General features: G+C 41.2%; 1 protein-coding gene across 4 annotated transcripts in view; it reads right to left on the minus strand.

The window, feature by feature from the left end:
* Positions 1–7,819: 7,819 nt before the first annotated feature.
* Positions 7,820–18,677, minus strand: part of LOC311176955 (phosphatidylinositol 3-kinase regulatory subunit gamma) — a gene marked incomplete at both ends in the record, with an annotated part of 95,162 nt that continues 84,304 nt past the window's right edge. For 2 of the 4 annotated variants that reach the window (XM_084242615.1, XM_084242616.1), the window contains 4 exons: positions 7,820–8,018; positions 13,288–13,458; positions 13,877–13,951; positions 18,475–18,651. In XM_084242615.1, the coding sequence (XP_084098741.1) occupies positions 7,820–8,018; positions 13,288–13,458; positions 13,877–13,951; positions 18,475–18,651 (622 nt within the window). The remainder of the gene's footprint in view (positions 8,019–13,287; positions 13,459–13,876; positions 13,952–18,474; positions 18,652–18,677) is intronic. The other 2 variants (XM_084242618.1, XM_084242617.1) reach the window with 2 other exon arrangements.

An 18,677-nucleotide genomic window follows, 5' to 3' on the forward strand; every position in this document is an offset into this window, starting at 1 on the left:
AAACCACCTTTATGTTTCTTATGTTTGCTTCTTTCCTTCAGTCAACACAAGTGTAACTCAAGGTCCTATATTGCTGATAATACAGTGAATGAATAAGACAGCTTCCACTGTCAGGGTAGGAGTGCATAACTCGGCTTGGTTTTCCAGAAACAATGATATGTGAGCTCAAACCTAAAGAACGGAGGATAGGTAATAGTTCGCTAGGTTTGAAGAATGAGAATTGGTATAAGAAAGAATGTCTAGGTAAAGAATACAGCATATACGGTATTCCTGGTTTGTTAAAGAAACTGAAAATAAGAGGGGAAATGGAGTCAGTGAGTTAGGTAAAGGCCAGTTCTGATTGTCTTCCAGCAGTCTAGACTTTCTGTAGTTGATGGAGACCAGGAAAGGCCATGATTTATAAATAAGAGAACTCGAGTTTTCAGATGTTAACATGCCCAAAATCATATAGGCTGGGCAGACTTAGGATTAAAATTTAGGTTTCAACCCTAGAACCCACATTTCTCTCCTCTTTTTTTTTTTTTTAACATTTATTTATTGGGGCCTCCCCTGGTGGCACAGTGGTTGAGCGCTGGGCTGCGAGGCTGCCTGCAGCCTCTGCAGCGCCGGTTCATTACCCGGCTGCCGGCGAGGGTCCCACCAAAAAAAAAAAAAAGATTTATTTATTTATGCATACAAGAGCTGGGGTACAAGCCAGAGGTGTGTGGGGGGAGGTGAGAGGATTCACCAGAGACAGAGTGGGGAACAGAACAGGCAGACTGACCAAAGTACACTGCTGAGGGGAGCGGTGGGCAAGTCAAGAGATGTCTGCTGTGCCATGTGGGTTGCTCCCTGGCCGGCCAGGGATCGAGCTCGTGCTGCAGAGGCTGCGGACAGCTTCATAGGTTGCGTCTTAACCCCTTGCACCACCAGGGAGGCCCTTATCTCCTGACTCTTAGCCAGAAAACAGGGTGGGGTAAGAAGTGGTGAGGTAAAGAGTTGAACTTTGTATATATTTGATTTGAGGTACCTCTGAGGCATCCAGAGATAATTAGATGCATGGGTCTGGAACTCGTTAGAGAAAAATAGATTGAAGATAGACATTCAAGAGCCATCAGTGTATCAATAGTGACACAGTGGGGAGCACTAAGATATAGGCAAAAAAGACTTAGAAGCAGCCAGAAGAGAGTCTTAATATTCGAGAAAGGAAAGATATTTTAATTGGAGGGAGAAGTGCTTGGTAAAATGCTGAGAAGCCAGGTGACATGAAAACAGATACTGCCTTTTGTTTTAATCAGTCTTTAATGTTTATAGCCAGTGAGCCCTTCTGGTCTGTCAGTCAATCTTCAGCACAGTAGCTGGACATTGCTGAGGTGGACCATTCCCAGTGAGTTACCCACATGGTGGTGAGTAGTGTGGAAGGCAAAGGGAGGACATTTGTGGGACCATTGTGTGGGAGAGTCAGATGGCACCATGGGGGTGCAGGACTCAGGAAATTGCTGCTTGCTCTACACAATCCATGCCTAGGTCCAAAGGATGCCCAGAGACAGGAAAATGCCTCTAGACCAGGCATCGCTGTCGTCATCACCTAGCTTGGGGAAAAGCTGTGCCGCCAGAGGGCGCACCCTGACTGTGGTGGCAGAGCCCACCAGTGAGCCATGAAAACTTTCTTCCTTTAGTTGCTCACTGACAGCAGACCCTCTGCCAGCCTGTTACTGGACACTGGGAAGTGCTTGCCTGGGGGAGACCTTCATGCATATCAAGTTAGAAGCCCCATCCTATAGGTGAAGAGGGTAGGCCAGAAAATAAGGGCAAATCTTGTTGCAGTTCATGGAAGCAAGGAACTGCCCCCTTAGAGGGGTTGGAAATGAGGGTTGGGAGGAGTAGGCACTGAGAGGTTATGCATCCTGCCAATCTTAGGGTGACTGCTCCCAGTGCCAATGTTCTCTCCTTAAGAAAAACACTGCCAGATTAACCTGAAGGGAGTGAGAGAGTTCTGAGAAGTAATTGAAGGGAAATGGTATAATGGGATTTATGTTTTAGTAACATCACTGGCTATAGTGTACAGAGACTTGAATAGGGTTAACAGACTGAACAGAAAATGCAGTGATCCATTATGGTACCTGAATGGGGACAATAGTGAGGTTCCCCCCAAGGAGGAAAAAGTGTTGGAAGCCGAAACAGATTGGGGCAGCTATCAGCAAACAGGTGGTAATGAAAGCCGCAGGAATAGAAGATTGTGCAGAAGGGAAAAGTTAAAACCCAGGACATTGGAACTACCTAAGTGGAGGGAACCAGTGAAGAGGAACTGAAGTGGGAAATGAGATCCAGAACTTGGGAAAAGCCAGGCCATTTTAAGAATTTTGTCATGTATCCTAAAAGCAATTGCAAGTTATTTAATGGCTTTACAGTTTCAGGTGTGTATTTTCAAAAGATGATTCTGGGGCCTCCCCGGTGGCGCAGCGGTTGAGCGCTGGGTTGCGAAGCTGCCTGCGGCCTCTGCGGCGCCGGTTCGATCCCCGGCTGCTCCCCGGCCACCAGAGGAGGATCCCACATGGCGCGCAGACCTCTCCTGCCGCCCGCTGCTCCCCTCAGCAGTGTACTTCGGTCCTTCTGCCTGCTCTGCTCCCCGCTCTGGCTCTGGTGAATTCTCTCACCCTCCCGCGCTTCTGACTGTACCCAGCACATGTATAGACAAAGCAAACAAACAAATATAATAAATAAATAAAAACATGCCTCTATAAAAAAAAAAAAAAAGATGATTCTGGTTGCTATAACAAGAATGAATTTGAGGGGCGCAAGAATGGAAGAAAAGAAGCCTTGCAGTACACAAAGGTGAGAAGTGGTAGTGAAGCTGAAGAGAAGTGATGTCTTTGATATTTTGAAGGTAAAATTGGTAGAGGCTGGTGATGGGTTTTACATAGACATGAAGCAGAGGAAGGTTTCCAAGATAAACTACATTGAGTTACACAACTAGATGAATTACCTATTTCATATTTACTGAATTGTAAAATGTGAGTTAACCAGGGCCAGGTGATGACCCTGTAAATCACTGGGCTACATGTGACTTACCTCGCAGTAGGTCTGCGCAAAAGGAATGAAGGACAGAATTGGCCTGGAGATGGTAGGTGAATTCATGGATGTGGAGAAAGGGGAAAGGGCGTAAGTGAGAGGCAGCAGGAAGAATATGAGACTGAAGTCCAGAGAATTAGAAGGAAGAGAGAGAGGAAAGCTAGATGAATGGGTCTTCATTGGAGCCCATGGGAGAATTTTCCATAATGGACAAGCAGTCAATACAGATGGTTTTTGAAAACATATCAAGGAGAGCAATTTCAGTAGCAGAACTACGAAGAATCCAGAACTGAAATGCTTGAGGAGATGAAATAAATTTAGACAGTTTTTTCAAAAGACTTGGCTTTGAAGAGGAGAAAAGAGATAACGGGATAAAAGGATTGAGGATTGGAGAAGTGGAGTTTAAATGTCACCCAACCGTGTTTAAATGTCAATGGGTGAAAAGTTGAACAGAAGCTAAAGAATTGATCATGGTGGCTTTGGAGAAAGTGGGAGAAAACTGGGTCCAAAATACAGGAGTGGCTTTTTAGTTGGAAGACTACCTTTTGTAATGTTAACACATGAGGGACAGGAGGTGTGTAGGTACAGAGAGTTTTGGTGGTGGAAAAGTTAGGAAATTCATAGCCAAACATGTTTTCTCTAAACAAATTTGCAGTGCCAATTGGACACCCAAGGCCTCAGTGGGGATACACAACTAACACACAGAGTTCAGAAGAGAGCACTACACTGGAGACAGGAATTTGATCATTCTATGCAGAAAATGGGAACAGCTTTAAGGATTAATCCTTAAAAGCCATCCGTAATTTGTAGCAGTGGCCATGGGGTAATAGGTACACACCATTCCCCTACCTAATCTGATTTGTAATTCAGTACACATCTGGTTGGGGCCTGAGAGAGTGGATAAGAGCTACAATGGCCTGTGCAAGCAGAGGTGGTCACATGTTTGCTAGTTATGTTTCCAACACAGGAATCTCAGCTGACTAAAGGCCTGGGGCAACTGTAAGTCCATTTCTCTGGCGTCCAGAATAAAATGTGGAAATACTTATTTCCAAGTGATGAGAAGCTGGGCTTTCTAGTAATCGGGACTGGGATGACAAAGAAACAGTGCTCAGATTTCACTTTCTCGGAGTTGGTTTCTGAGTCTCCCTATGTCTGTGAACAGGATTCTGGCAGCATGCCTGTTAGGATCAATTACCTTTATTTTGGGGGGAAGAGAGCTTCCGGTGGCCTCAGTTCACCCCAGGACTACTTGTGAAAGAGAAGGTTTGGGAGTTTCAACACACCAGTCTTCCTCTTGCCCTCACCCTCCCCTCCCCACACACCCAGCCCACCACTCCATAGCATGAAGACAAAAAAGTGCTTTATTGCAATGTTTTTATTGCATTACTGGAGCAAGTTGGCCAGACTGTTCCCCCTTGGGGAAGGTAAAAAACAAAGACCAAAAAGTAGCTCCCCTGACCTTCCCCCCTCCCTCCCCCCACAACTGCACAGCAATGTCTGAACACATCTGGTGACAAGAACAATTTGCAAAAGTGGTCTAGGAACTACATTATGAACTGTCCCAACACAAGACACATAGTTGGCTTTCTTGTGAGCAGATATTTTTATGTAAACTACATGAATTTTTTGGACTACATCAAAGACAACAGAATAGCTTTTCCACAAGTAACAATAGGATACCAAAGTCACATGCTGGAGTTTGTAAGAAAACAAGGTTTGTCACAAGTGGCAGGAGCTAAAGCAAGGCTGAACACTTGGCCCCCATCTGGACCCTCTATTTTGAGGCCTACCCTGCACTGGCAACAAAGACCATCGTGAAAACCAGAGATTGCACAGATGGCAATTCTTGGCCCAAGACTCATGCAGTTGGTTCCTTGAAGCAAGAGGAGACCATGAAAGATAGGACAATGGCACTCAAAGCTGCTTCAGACCAAATGAGATCCAAAATAAGTCCAACAAGACTTGGAAATAATAGGGGAGGCATTTAAAAGTTCTCAGCCTCTGCCAAATCAGTGTTAAGGACACAGCTAGCCTATAGAGGCCTCAGCCTTGACCAAGGTTTAGCATTAATGGCTAGGTGGAAACAACATTGTTCCATGATGAAAGCTCCACCTAGGGAAGATGGGCCTAAAACCTATGTCCAGTGAACCCCAAACTGCCTCCATATTGGTGGCTGGCTTTTCCAGCCAGGACAATGAATGAGTCTGATCTTGTTCTGTGCCTCTTTAGCATCTGTCTCAGTGAAGCTGAAGTTAAGATGCCAAGAGAGAAGCCCAGGGCCCAGATCACGGGACAGGACACAGCTAGACTCAGAAGGAGGCCAAAACTTTGCCAAAATGATGGCAACCCCTTCCAGGTGATTACTAGACTGGCCCCTATGCTATTTCCACGGACTCAGGAGATCAAGTAAGTTGTGTGGCAACTACTCAAAAGATATTTTCCAAGTTCTCAAATGATCCCTAGATCTTAGTTCCCACAAAACAACAAATGAAAAAAGTTTGAAACAACATGTGAAGGAATGTAGGACTAAGAAAAAAGGTCAGCCCTTCTCCACAAACCAGTGTAGGTAACAGGTGGTGCTAGCTCTCTCCCTGTACACCCTTAATGTCTGCTTGACAAGGGGAAACACATGGTTCAGTGTTACAGGCATGAATCCTTATTTCCATTTTTGGCTTACTTTAGAAGAAACCTCCAGAAACTAAATTTTAGAATCAGGGGATTCCTTGTACCCAATCTTGAGCATCCAACTACTTAAGCAGGTTCAACACAGGTGAAAGCCATCCACTGTGTCCAGCAGCAAATTGCCTGGATTACTCAGTAAAACTTTCATCAAGATTTCTCCCTGGCAATGTGGAGAAAGGAAGTGCAGCTGGCTATTAGTTATGGGCCTAAGTCAGAATAGTGACACTGGAGGGGGGATCATTTGTCTCACCCAATCCTGAAACTGTAACATCACCAAGAAAAAACCAAAGATACACACTTTCTCTCCTATCCTGATTGCTAGTAACTTTTTTCCAAAAATTTTAATCTATTACTATGTCATGGCCCATTCTAGTCCCTTTCCCAAGATAAGTGCTCAGGGTAAAACTCTCATTCACAAAACTAGAGCTTTCTTACCTGTAAGCCTTATGCACAAAGACCCTGAAAGAGGCTTCTCTAGCTCAGCCAGGATGCCTCACTGCACAGTTTTGGGCTCCAACAGCTGATCACTTGGAGTCTGTTATGATTCCAGGATTGGTTCAAGAGGCAGCTGGACTCATTTGTCAAATGAGTGTTAACTGAGGGAGTTGGGCATAATGGAAGAAGGAGTAGATGCCTGCCCCCAACCCCATTCACCTACCTTCACTCAGCTAGAAGACTTAAACCACATGGAGCAGAAGATTCCTGGCCTAAAATCAGGGCCACTGAAGCATGAGGACAGTTTGTGCACACATCTTAATGGCAGGATCACAAAAAAGGCAAAGATAAAAGCTTCCAGATGGCTTCTCCTGACAGTCTAAACTCCCAAATCATCCCTTATTCACCTTGCAAGTTTTGGAAAACACTATATGGAAGCACATGGGTACTGTGGTATGACCCTAGCCCTGGACACCAGAACCACTGGGTCTGTGATTTGCTGAGTTCCCTAACCACAACCTGGCTCCCTTCCTGCTACAGCCCTTGTCTCCTATGGCTCCCTGAGCCCTACCCAGCAAAGGATGGGAGATGAAGGGAAATTAAACCATGTTTACTGCTTCTGCAAGGTCTTTAAATTTGAGGAAGCACATATAAGAATGTTGTTCTATATCAATATTTGGTATATCAAGCCATCTAAAAGCACGGAATTGCACCTTTTCTTTACTCATACAAACAAGTTACAAAAGTTTCAAACAACAGCTCCTCCTGTAGGCTAAGGAAACACCACACAAGCACCAACTTCATTTTATGATTCAAAGCTCACCATGCCCACAAAACAAAACAAAACAACACAACACTATTTCTCATCTCTGAGAAACAAGGGAAGGGCCAGAGTTACAGTGACCAATTTTTGTGTTTGTTAAAACTAACAAATTCTAGGTTTCCTTTCAGTTTCAAGTTTTGGTACAGAAGTGTGCATTCAGATACTAGTGCCGCCTTCTTAGTTCAGCAACAAATGCTGTTTTGCTGGGGTCAATTTGGTTTCTAAACATGATGCTTTTTTTTAAGAGGGAGGAGCTACTGAGATGCTGACACTCAACTGAAGGTGTTTTACCCTTGACTAAGATTCTTTAAATGAAATTCCAAACCTCCCGATTTTCCTTTGGTTGTCTTTTTCACCAAATGCTTTCTACCACAGAACCAAAACAGTCATCTTTGGGGGAGGAAGAGAGATGGCCAGATCACAAGAGAACTGGCAGAGTCATCCTCCTGCCACATGCTCAAGAATCTAAGACCAAAAAAAGACACTGACTCTATAGAGGCTTCCAGATACAATCTACCACCCCCGTCAAGCCTAATGTGATCTGTTGAGGATGCTTGGTTAAACAAAACAAGCTCCCAGTGAAACTTTCCAAAAAAACAACATCTGCTTCCAGCTTCGTATGTCAGTGCAGCGGCACAGCTGAGTCCCAGAGAACCTCAGGCCCTTTATGCCCCCATCCTGGCCAGCTGCTGCTCGGCCTCTTCACTTCACATTCACAGAATCACTTCTTGTGCAAAACAAGCAGTCTACGTAGAAAGAATGCCCTCATTGTCTAATAAAAACTGTAGAAAAAAATGCTAGAGAGCCACCTCTCTTCCCATTCCCCCTTTATCTGCAGAGCGAGGGCATCTGTGCATGGACAGGGTAGGCAAGCCTGACGTTGAGGGAGTCATTGTGCTGAACGAGAGAGGTCTGCTGGTAGTGGAGCACCAGCTCCTTCAGTGAGCTGTACAGGTTGTAGGGCTCTGCAAAGCCGTATCCCCGAGCAGTGCTGTAGATCACACAGTGCTTCACTTCCCCATCAGCCCTGCAACGACACAACCACCACAAGGAATTAAGACAGATAATGATAAAGGGAACCCAAATGGCCAGAAGTCTGGGAGCAACTGTCACACAAAGGAGAAGTGTTTTGTCAAGCAAAGTCTGCAAAATGTGACATTCATGTGTGTCCCTTTACCCCATTTTAGACAGCGATATCCTTCACCTCCCACCAAGACCTGGTGGAGCTGAAATGGATTAAATCATGAACTCTGGATATTCATTAGCAAGAATACACTAGAGAGGGACAGAACAAATCAACTTTTCTTAAGTGTATAAATCAATGGTTTTTGGAATATTCACAAGATTGTATAATGATCATCATCTAATTCCAGAATATTTTCATGAGATAAACCATGTATCCATAAGCAAACACTGGTAACGCTACCCCCAGACACTGGTAACCACTAAACTACTTTCGGTCTTCTGTTCTGGACATTTTCTATAAATGGAATCATACAGTATGTAGACTTTTGTATCAACTTCTTTCACTTAATACACCATACTCAAAGTTCTTCCATGTTGTAGCATGTATTAGAGCTTCATTTCTTTTTATGGCTGAATAATATTCCATTGTAAGGATATCCCACATTTTGTTTACTCATCAGTGGATAGACACTTAAGTTGTTTCCACTCCTTGTCTATTAGGAATAATGCTGCTCTGAACATTCATGTACAAGTTTTTATATGGGCATGTGTTTGTTTTTTCAAAGATTTTATTTATGCATACAAGATCTGGGGTGTAGGCCAGAGGTGTGGGGGTGAGAGGATTCACCAGAGACAGAGTGGGGAGACAGGCAGACCTACTGAAATACACTTTAACCGCTGTGCCACCAGGGAGGCCCCTTGGCATGTGTTTTCACGTGAATAAATACCTAGGAGAGGAACTGTTGATAACGGTAATTCTGTTTAACTTTTTGAGGAAATATCAAGTTGTTTTCCAAAGTGGTTGCATTAATTTATATTTTCACCAGCAGTGTATGAGGATTCCAACTTTTCCACATCCTTGCCAACATTATTTACTGTTTTTTTTAATCATAGACATCTTAGTGGTACCTCATTGTGGTTCTGATTTGTAGTTCCCTAATGACTAAAGATGCTTATTGACCATATATCTCTCTTCATTTTAGAAATGTCTATTCAAATCCTTTCCTTATTTTTATTATTTATTTATTTATTTATATAAGCACTGGGTACAGTCAGAAGTGCGGGAGGGTGAGAGAATTCACCAGAGCCAGAGCAGGGAGCAGAGCAGGCAGAAGGACCGAAGTACACTGCTGAGGGGAGCAGCGGGTGGCAGGAGAGGTCTGCGCGCCATGTGGGACCCTCCTCCGGTGGCCATGTGGGACCCTCCTCCGGTGGCCGGGGAGCAGCCGGGGATCAAACCAGCGCTGCAGAGGCTGTGGGCAGCTTCGCAACCCAGCGCTCAACCGCTGCGCCACCGGGGAGGCCCCCTTTCCTTATTTTTAAAATAGGGTAATTGTCTTTATTGTCCACAGTTCTTTATATATTAAACATCAGTTGCTTGACAGATATATGACTTGCAAATATTGTCAGATACTTTTTACGTACTAATAATCATGCTTTTTCTCTCCTTTAATATGGTGTATTATTTTTTAATTTTTTTTATGATGAACCACCCCTGCATTCCTAGAAAGAATCCTCTTTCTTAGTCTTGGAATATAAATCCTTCTTGATGTCACTGGAGTTGCTTTACTAGCATTTTGTTGCCTATATTCACGAGGGATATTGGGCCACAGTTTTCTTGTGATATCTCTGTCTTGTTTTGGTATGTCTTTTTAGGACAAATTGGAAAGTGTTCTCTCCTATTTTTTGGAAGAGTTTGTGAAGGACCTATATTAATTCTTTTAAAATATTTGATAGAATTCACTGGTGAAGCCACCTGGGCCTGGGCTTTTCTTTATGGGCTTTTTTTTTTTAAATTAGTGATTCAGTTTCTTATAGTTCTATTCAGATTTTGATTTTTTAATCCATTGGTTATTTAGGAGTATGTTGTTTTTTGATTTTCCTAAATTTCCTTCTGTTTTTGACTCCTAATTTCTTTCCATTGTGGTCAGAGAGCATATCATGATTTCAACACTTTTAAATTCATTGAGACTTGTTTTATGGCCTCATTTGTAGTCTATCCTAGGTAATGTTTTATGTGTGATTGAGAAGAATATGTATTATTCTATCCAAGTGATAACAAGGCCTGCTTAGCTAGCCCTCCTTAGCTTCTGAGATCAGATGTTTGATCAAGGTCATATGGCCATTGACAAGAATGTGTATTCTGCTCTTGTTAAGGGGAATGTTCTAGAGGTGTTTGTTAAGAGGTCTAGTTATTTATAGTGTTGGTCAAGTCTTCTATTTCTTGTTCTATCTGGTTTTCTATCCCTAATCAAATTTTTTATCCAAATGACAACAATAAAGATCACAAGTATGCACTCCCTAACCTAACAGAATTTTTTTTTAAAGATTTATTTATTTATATAAACACTGGGTACAGTCAGAGGCGCGAGAGGGTGATCTCGAGAATTCGCCAGAGCGGAGAGCAGAACAGGCAGACTGATGAAGTACACTGCTGAGGGGAGCAGCGGGCGGCAGGAGAGGTCTGCACGCCATGTGGGACCCTCGTCCGGTGGCCGGGGATTGAACCGGCGTTGCAGAGGCTGCAGGCAGCTTCGCAACCCAGCGCTCAACCACTGCGCCACTGGGGAGGCCCCCTAACAGAATATTATACACTCCTGTTTTGCAGGACTCTTGGCCTAAGAATGCTGTGGAGTTAAGCATTCTTTAACAGAAATTAAAATAGAAAAAATAGGAATCAAAAACAGAAGTTGATACTCTACTACTTGAACATTTTAATTTTGCTATTAGCATCTCCTGAAAAACTGAACTTATTCATGCTCCTCCTTCAGCAAATGTTCTAAGTATATTGAGAGATCACTGGACATAGGAGTTTTATGACTAGAGTAGCTGACAAACAAGTTGAAGTCTGTAATGTCAGACTCTTTGCTTCCAGCCATTCCTCAATGTAAACTTACTATATGATTACAGAAGGTTTTCACAGGCAAGGGAAATCTACACCACTGTGAACTTGAGTCTGGTCAAGTCAATGGTTAATGGAAGGAAAACAAGAACACAGTTCCTCCAAGATATTTAAGCTGCAACTTGGTTTCTCAAGGATTAGCCAATCTGCTGGGCAGTTCTTTCTACCAGTGAAGCCCTTAACCCACAGACTGCCACCCAATAACCTGGGTAAGGGAGAAGGATGAATGAACTGAGCTTATTCCTTCCTCCTTTTTATTCTTAAAAGATCCCAAATCCGGGCTTCCCCGGTGGCACAGCAGGTTGAGGCTGCGCTGTGAAGCTGCCCGCAGCCTCTGCAGTGCTGCAGTGCCCAGCTGGCCAGGGAGATTCCCACATGGTGCCGCAGACCTCTCCTGTCTCGCCCACTGCTCCCCTCAGCAGTGTATTTTGGTCCTTCTGCCTGTTCTGCTCCCTGCTCTGGCTCTGGTGAATCCTCTCATCCTCCCATGCCTCTGGCCTGTACCCAAGTGCTTGTATAAATAAGTAAATCTTTAAAAAAAAAAAAAAAAAAATCCCAAATCCTACAAGAAACATCCTTTCCTGCCATTTCCACTCAGATAATTTAAGCAGCATAGGTCTGAGAGAAATTAAATGTTTCAAGTATTTCTATCATTGGTTAACAATAATGCAATGCACTTTTCAAATCTTGCCCTATTTTCTTCTAGTAGTTACCCCATTATTCATCCTTTGATAGCCTAACTCAAAAGCCACTTCATTCACAAAACCCCCAACCCTCTCTTTCCCCGCCAGAATTTACAATTCTTCATGTGCAAAGCCTAGTAATGACACCTATTTTACAGTGATTCTATTTACTTGGGTACTGTGAAACAAAGAAAGCATCATGCAACAGGAAAATGTGAACTCTGAAACCAGGTAAATTCCAACTCAAACTCTGCCTCCATGACTGAAGTAGGCCATTAAGGATAAGTAATCACATAAAGCCCTGAGCACTTGTTAATATGAATGTCTTCCATCTATTCTTACCACCTTGCCCTCTGAGGACAAAATCATTTTGTCATCTTTACTTGCATTCTGTCATATTCATCATTAGCACCAGTATCATAATAAAATTAGAAAATGTTTACTCATTATGTGTCAGTACTGATCAAAACACATTACAGTATATATTAACTCAATACTTAAAAACCCTCAAGTAAATATTATTATCCTTATTTTATAGATAAGGAAACTGGGCAGAGAAAGGTAAAATAAAATATATCTGGCACCAAAGCTTGCTCTCATAATCATTGTACTATACCTCCACTCTAAGTGGGGTGTTTGTTAATGGAGGCGTTTGCCTTCTTAAAAGGAATATATACAACACAGGTAAAGTATGACTGGGCATGATTAGTTGTCCCCAGAACTTCATTTTCTATTAAGAGAAAAATAAGCTTTTCCAAACTAAGTCTTAAAATCAACTTACAGAAAATACATTTTCTATCATCCAAACAGAATATTATTTAAGTACAAATTTTAGAAAAGTTTTTCTTCTGAAGTAAAAAAATTGCTATTTAATCAAGCCTTCCTTGATCAGACCGTGAAGACTAAGATATGCAAGAGACTATTAAAGAATTAAGGGATCTTTTCAATTGAAGATCTCACATTACTTTTCACAAATACCTGAAAGCCAACAGCAATGTTGCAGGGTCTAAACTGCTTACCCATTTAAATTTAAATCCCCCAAATAACTTCAGATAGCACTTCACTTCTCCAAAGGTAACTCTTTTCTTTATAAAAATGTATAGCCATGGGGGCCTCCCCGGTGGCGCAGCGGTTGAGCGCTGGGTTGCGAAGCTGCCCACGGCCTCTGCAGCACTGGTTCCATCCCAGGCTGCTCCCCAGCCACCAGAGGAGGGTCCCACATGGCATGCAGACCTCTCCTGCCTCCCGCTGCTCCCCTCAGCAGTGTACTTCGGTCCTTCTGCCTGCTCTGCTCCCGGCTCTGGCTCTGGTGAATTCTCTCACCCTCCAGCGCATCTGACTGTGCCCAGTGCTTGTATAAATAAATAAATAAATCTTAAAAAAAAAAAAAAACTGTAAAAAAAAAAATGTATAGCCATGGGTCATTATTATATTTTAACTAATTTGATCTGAATTTTATGAGGGGTTGATTTTCTATCAGTGAGTGGAGAAGTTTTCAAAAGGCCATGTCCCCAGAGAAGACTTACACAACAGAGCAAGCATAGCATCCTTTCTTGCTACTTTCCCGAATTAAAAATGCACCGTCAGGTTTCCCATAAAGCAAGTCCTCTGCTTGTACTCGATTGATATCCTCAACAAACCAAGTTTTCTCATCATAATGGGGCAAGTTTTCATCTTCCTCATTGATGAAATAGGTCCTTAAAAAAATTAAAATATTTAATAATCAGGTAACATCTCTAAAAGCAAATTCACAAAACTATCTTCTAATCTTTAAGCACAAAATGACAAAGTAAAATGTAAGTAGTTGCATGATTTTTTAACAACTTCGTTACTATGGTGCTGAAAGCACACAATTCACATGTCTCATTTGATAAGTTGACACATGAATGTCTGAAGGAACAGTGCTTATGCATTCAGGTTTCATGTTGGGCAGGTCTCTGAATTCAAGCACCTAGAGAGTATTCTTCAGGCAATTCAATTCAAAAGAGATGCAAAGTTCTTGAATCAATGTCCTCAAGTGATATAAGAACCAGCACTTAACATATTATATAAAGAAAGTCCATGTCTTATATTAGGAACAAAGCCCTCTGATAGAAAGGTACACAGAGAACTTACTCATCAGCATCCTCATTCTTGATTCCAAGCCAGGCATTCAGGCGCTTCTGTCTTACTCCTTTGTGATTGAGCCATCTGCCGGAAGGAAGACAGTACTGTAAGTATCTGCAAACACTGCCTGGGCAAATTAGACATGTTCAAGTCAGCCAAACTCCCAGAGTCCAAGAACCTCTTATTTTTCCCAGCCCCACTAAGAGTGGCCTGAGATTTACCCATGTTAGTCTATATTACTTTTCCTTCAACTTTCTGCAAAAAGCAGAAGTACAAAGAGCTAATTGAAATTAGGTACTTCTCTCACTTCATTTTCCTTTTCCAGGTTACACTACCACAAGTATATAACTTGTGCTCAAACATGTGGGACATTTGTTTATGAAATCATTGGCTAGGTGAGCATGGCATCATATTTACAATCTCTGCTAAGCCAGAGGACCCATTTCCTGTATGGCCTATTGCATTGAGTTTAAAATTCTAAAACAGAATTTCAAAGTCTGTTTTTGTACCTAAGTCAGTCACAAGAAATTCAGAATGGTAATCTGAGTAATTTCATCACTAGGTAAAGCACAGTATCTTAAAATGTATCAACATTTTACATATAAAATGATATAAACCATTACATTTAGTTCCACTGAGATGAATGACAGTCTAAAATTTGAGTAACGCATACAAACTTTCATTCATCACCATCCCCCAAGCAAGGCTTCTGATCATTCAGGTCTCAAATAGACATTTCCTCAAGGAGGACAACCCTAATTGTCCCAACTAAGGCAGGTCCCCATTTACTCTCTAGACTTTAGCTTATTCTATCACCTTCACAGCAGTTGCCTGATATTCATTATATTTCCACTTGTTTGTCTTTCTCACTAAAATGTAAGCTACTTTAAAGAAAGGAGCGTGTCCTGTTCACAGCTCTATTGTGAATAAGGTAAACAGTGCCAGCACACAGTCAATATTCAATAAACAGTCAATAAATATTTGCAGATGGGCCGCTTTTAACAAAATCTCCACGATCCTCTTGTATCTATCTGACTTTGAGGACACTAGACAACTTGGCATCACACCTAATTTTGAAGTTCTTTTAGAAAGATTTCATTGCCTTTTCAGTAATGCTTGCCCTTCAGTTAACCAGATTTTCATTTTTTTATGCTTAGTGATAGTGAAGCTGGAAAGCAACACGTGATCTTGATAAAATTTATTTAGTACAAACTGCCTTCTACACCATCACGTCTCTTAGCAAAATATTATCTTCTAAATTTCTTATCATCCAAAAATTTCCATCCTTTTTATTGTTGTCACTGTTACATATCTTTGTTGAAGAGATTACAAATTTAAAAACTTACAGTGACTACAGTAGTAAAAAGTTCAGGATAATGACTCTAACTGAAACAAAATACGTAGCACACTATGTAATCTATGGGAGTAGTATTTTTCTTGTTTATTTTTTTTATAATGAGATCACTAAGGTATAAACATGCTGGTCCAAAACCACACAACTAGTAACAAAACGAGAGAGTGTATGTTGGGTCCTTGAATGCTTTGCCTTAGATTTCTTCTTTAATGTCCTGCTTTTACATGTGATTTAAGCATTACTCAACCCCTTCTGGTTGTATAATTCTTCTAATGTAATTCTCTATATTTTGGAAGATTATTATGTACAAAAATTGCACTGATTTTGTGACTACAGGCATGCCACTTGATTGATTAAACTGTAAGAATAAAATTTTTATTTTACTGTGCAATGGACTTGTTCATCCAACACCAGGAAATGCCCTCTTATTTAAAATGTTCATTTGTTTCAATAGATCATTTCCTTAAGATTTTGCTCCTGTGAAAATGTAGTTTATCCCTGATAATCTTTCTGAACTGATGCTGACTTATTGAACTGTTACATATACATTCTCTGTGCTTTCTATTAACAGAAAGGAGCAAAGCTTCCTATTCTGATGGGTATTCTTAGATATAATCTTATTCTATACTTTTCTGAGGTGAAAGAATGAACACTTCTATCCTGTGGCAGATCTGGAAACACTCCCAATATTAAAACCCCTAATACAGGTAGAAATTCCAAAGTCAAGTGTCAATTGACAATGAGTAGGCATAGTAGACTTTTTTAGATACCTGGAAATGGGATGCTGCTATAACAAATACCTAAAAAATGCAGAAGCAGATTTGGAATTAGGCAATGGGTAGAAGTCGGAAAAAAGTTTTCTTAAAGAAAGGATCTTTCCTTTATTAGAAAGATAAGCATTCTGAGTAAATGGCTTGAAATGAACAAACTGTGCCACATTTTCAACTAATTTCTTTTAATCACAGACCTCTTTAAGTTGAACCTCCCTTTTTGCTACAAGAAATCTTAGTATATCCAGGAAAGACCAGAAGAAAAAGAATTTTGGGGGCCACTCTCCATGGTATCTGCCCTTCTGACACAGCCAACTTTTACAATCTCCCAAAAATCCATTTCAAATACTATTGTATAATTTCTGAGTCCTTCAACATCTATTAACAATGCCAGAAACTGACATTTAAAAATGATTTGGGGCCTCCCTGGTGGCGCAAAGGGTTAACACGCAACCTATGAAGCTATCTGCAGCCCCTGCAGCATGATTTCGATCCCCAGCCAGGGAGCTACCCACATGACACAGCAGGCTCTCCTGACTTGCCCGCTGCTCCCCTTAGCAGTGTAGTTTAATCTGCCTGTTCTGTTCCCCACTTGGTCTCTGGTGAATCCTCTCACCCCCCACACTTCTGGCCTGTACCCCAGTTCTTGTATGCATAAAATAAATCTTAAAAAAAAATAAAAATGATTTTGAAAAAGAACAATTCCAATAAATATGTTAATTCATATTTAACTTATTGTAGTTGAATAATGCTTAGATCACATGTAAAAGCAGTACATTGTAGAAGAAAAATCTGAGGCAAAGCATTCAAGGACCTAACATCCAATCTCTTGTTCTGTTACTAGTTGTGTGGTTTTGGACCAGCCTCTCTTTGTACCTTAGTGTTCTCATCTTTAAAAAAATAAATAAAAATAAACAAGAAAAATACTACTCCCATACATTACACTGAAGATCTCTTAAGAACAAAAGAAAAGGGCCTCCCCGGTGGTGCAGCGGTTGAGCGCTGGGTTGCAAAGCTGCCCGCAGCCTCTGCAGCACTAGTTCGATCCCCAGCACCGGTTCGATCCCCGCCTGCTCCCCGGCCAACGGAGGAGGGTCCCACGTGGCGCGCAGACCTCTCCTGCAGCCCGCTGCTCCCCTCGATAGTGTACTTCGGTCCTTCTGCCTGCTCTGCTCCCCGTTCTGGCTCTGGTGAATTCTCTCACCCTCCCATGCGTCTGACTATACCCAGTGCTTGTATAAATAAATAAATCTTTAAAAAAAAAAAGCTTTAAAAAAAAGAATGAAAGAAAAAATATAGTTGGTATTAGCATATCTTTACCTATTCCACTAGCAAGTAGGAAAAAATATGCAAATATACAATTTGCATATTTACATTTATGTAAATTGATGTAAATGAGCCGTGTTTCTAATGGTCTAACTATAATTACCCTTATAACCCAACTACTATCCTTTAAGAGGGAAGAGTTTGTTTTTCAATCCAAGAAAGGATTAAGCTAAGCAGTCTCTGAAGAGGGGGATTGGAAAAGGTACTTTGAAACTGGAGCAGTAGTCCTAGAGAATTTATGCCTCTCTAGTTGAGATTATTTCCCCTTCAAAAAAAATTACCCTAAATTTCCCTCTACTGAAACTCACCTGTTCTAATCTATAGCTCACATCATGTCTCTTCTCCCTTACTCACACAAAGAAATCCTAAAGTCTATGGAAAACTCAGGTCTTTGCTCTGTCTTCTCCTGCTAGGAGTTTGAACTGATTTGTGTTACAAGCACAAAAGCATAAACACATTTCCTAACAGTCTATTCATTACCCAGAACTAAAATCTAAAATATCTTCCTTTCTTATGGATTTGCTCCTTCTATGAAACAATCATTTATTCGTGTAAAAATCTAATCCAAACAACTTATTCTGATAACATAGCCTTCAATTTGTATTTGAATAATACCTCTATATTTAGTCAAATCAAATACTTTTCCCTAATAGTTAAGAGTTGGGTTTTACTCCTCAGGTCAAATTATCTTTCATGCCTGCTATAACACATTTCTATTATTTAAATACAGGATTTCTTTTCTTAAATATAAAAACCCTTAATAGATTGTTCTGTATATGTATTTGTAATCCCCCATTATTAGTTTCCTTCTCTCCGTCCCAAAGGGTAATTTCTATTTCTATGGTTCTACCATATAACCAACGATTCTGGTTTTTGTGTTTCAGGCAAACATTAAACTGTACTTTTTAAGCTATATCACTTTGCTCATACCACAGCCACTTTCTGAGATTTCCAAAGCATCTGAATAGATTTGAGTCCCTCATCTGGTTAGCCATACCCACTGACTTTTGGTAAACTCTGGTACTCTCTACTACTAACAAACAGGATTGCCTTTTTAAGTTCTTAAATTGAAATCTCTTCCTCTACCTCTAATGTCTTCAATACTGTTAGTGATCTGGAACTGGTATTTCCCTCCCACACAGACCCAGACTACTTACACAAGATGCTGATCTCGGATTTTGCGCAGCTGGATCAGGTCAGGTTTGATACTATTCATTTTTTTATCTATTTCCCGGTTATCCAAAGCTTGTTTCTTCAAATCCTGCTCTAGGCGCATTTTGCTATCATGAATCTCACCCAGACGTGACTTCAATTTGTCATAATTCATCATAATTCTGTGAAAATATTTGACATATTTAAG

The sequence above is a fragment of the Talpa europaea genome (genome assembly GCF_964194135.1).
Source record: "Talpa europaea genome assembly, chromosome: 9".
Lineage (NCBI taxonomy): Eukaryota > Metazoa > Chordata > Mammalia > Eulipotyphla > Talpidae > Talpa > Talpa europaea.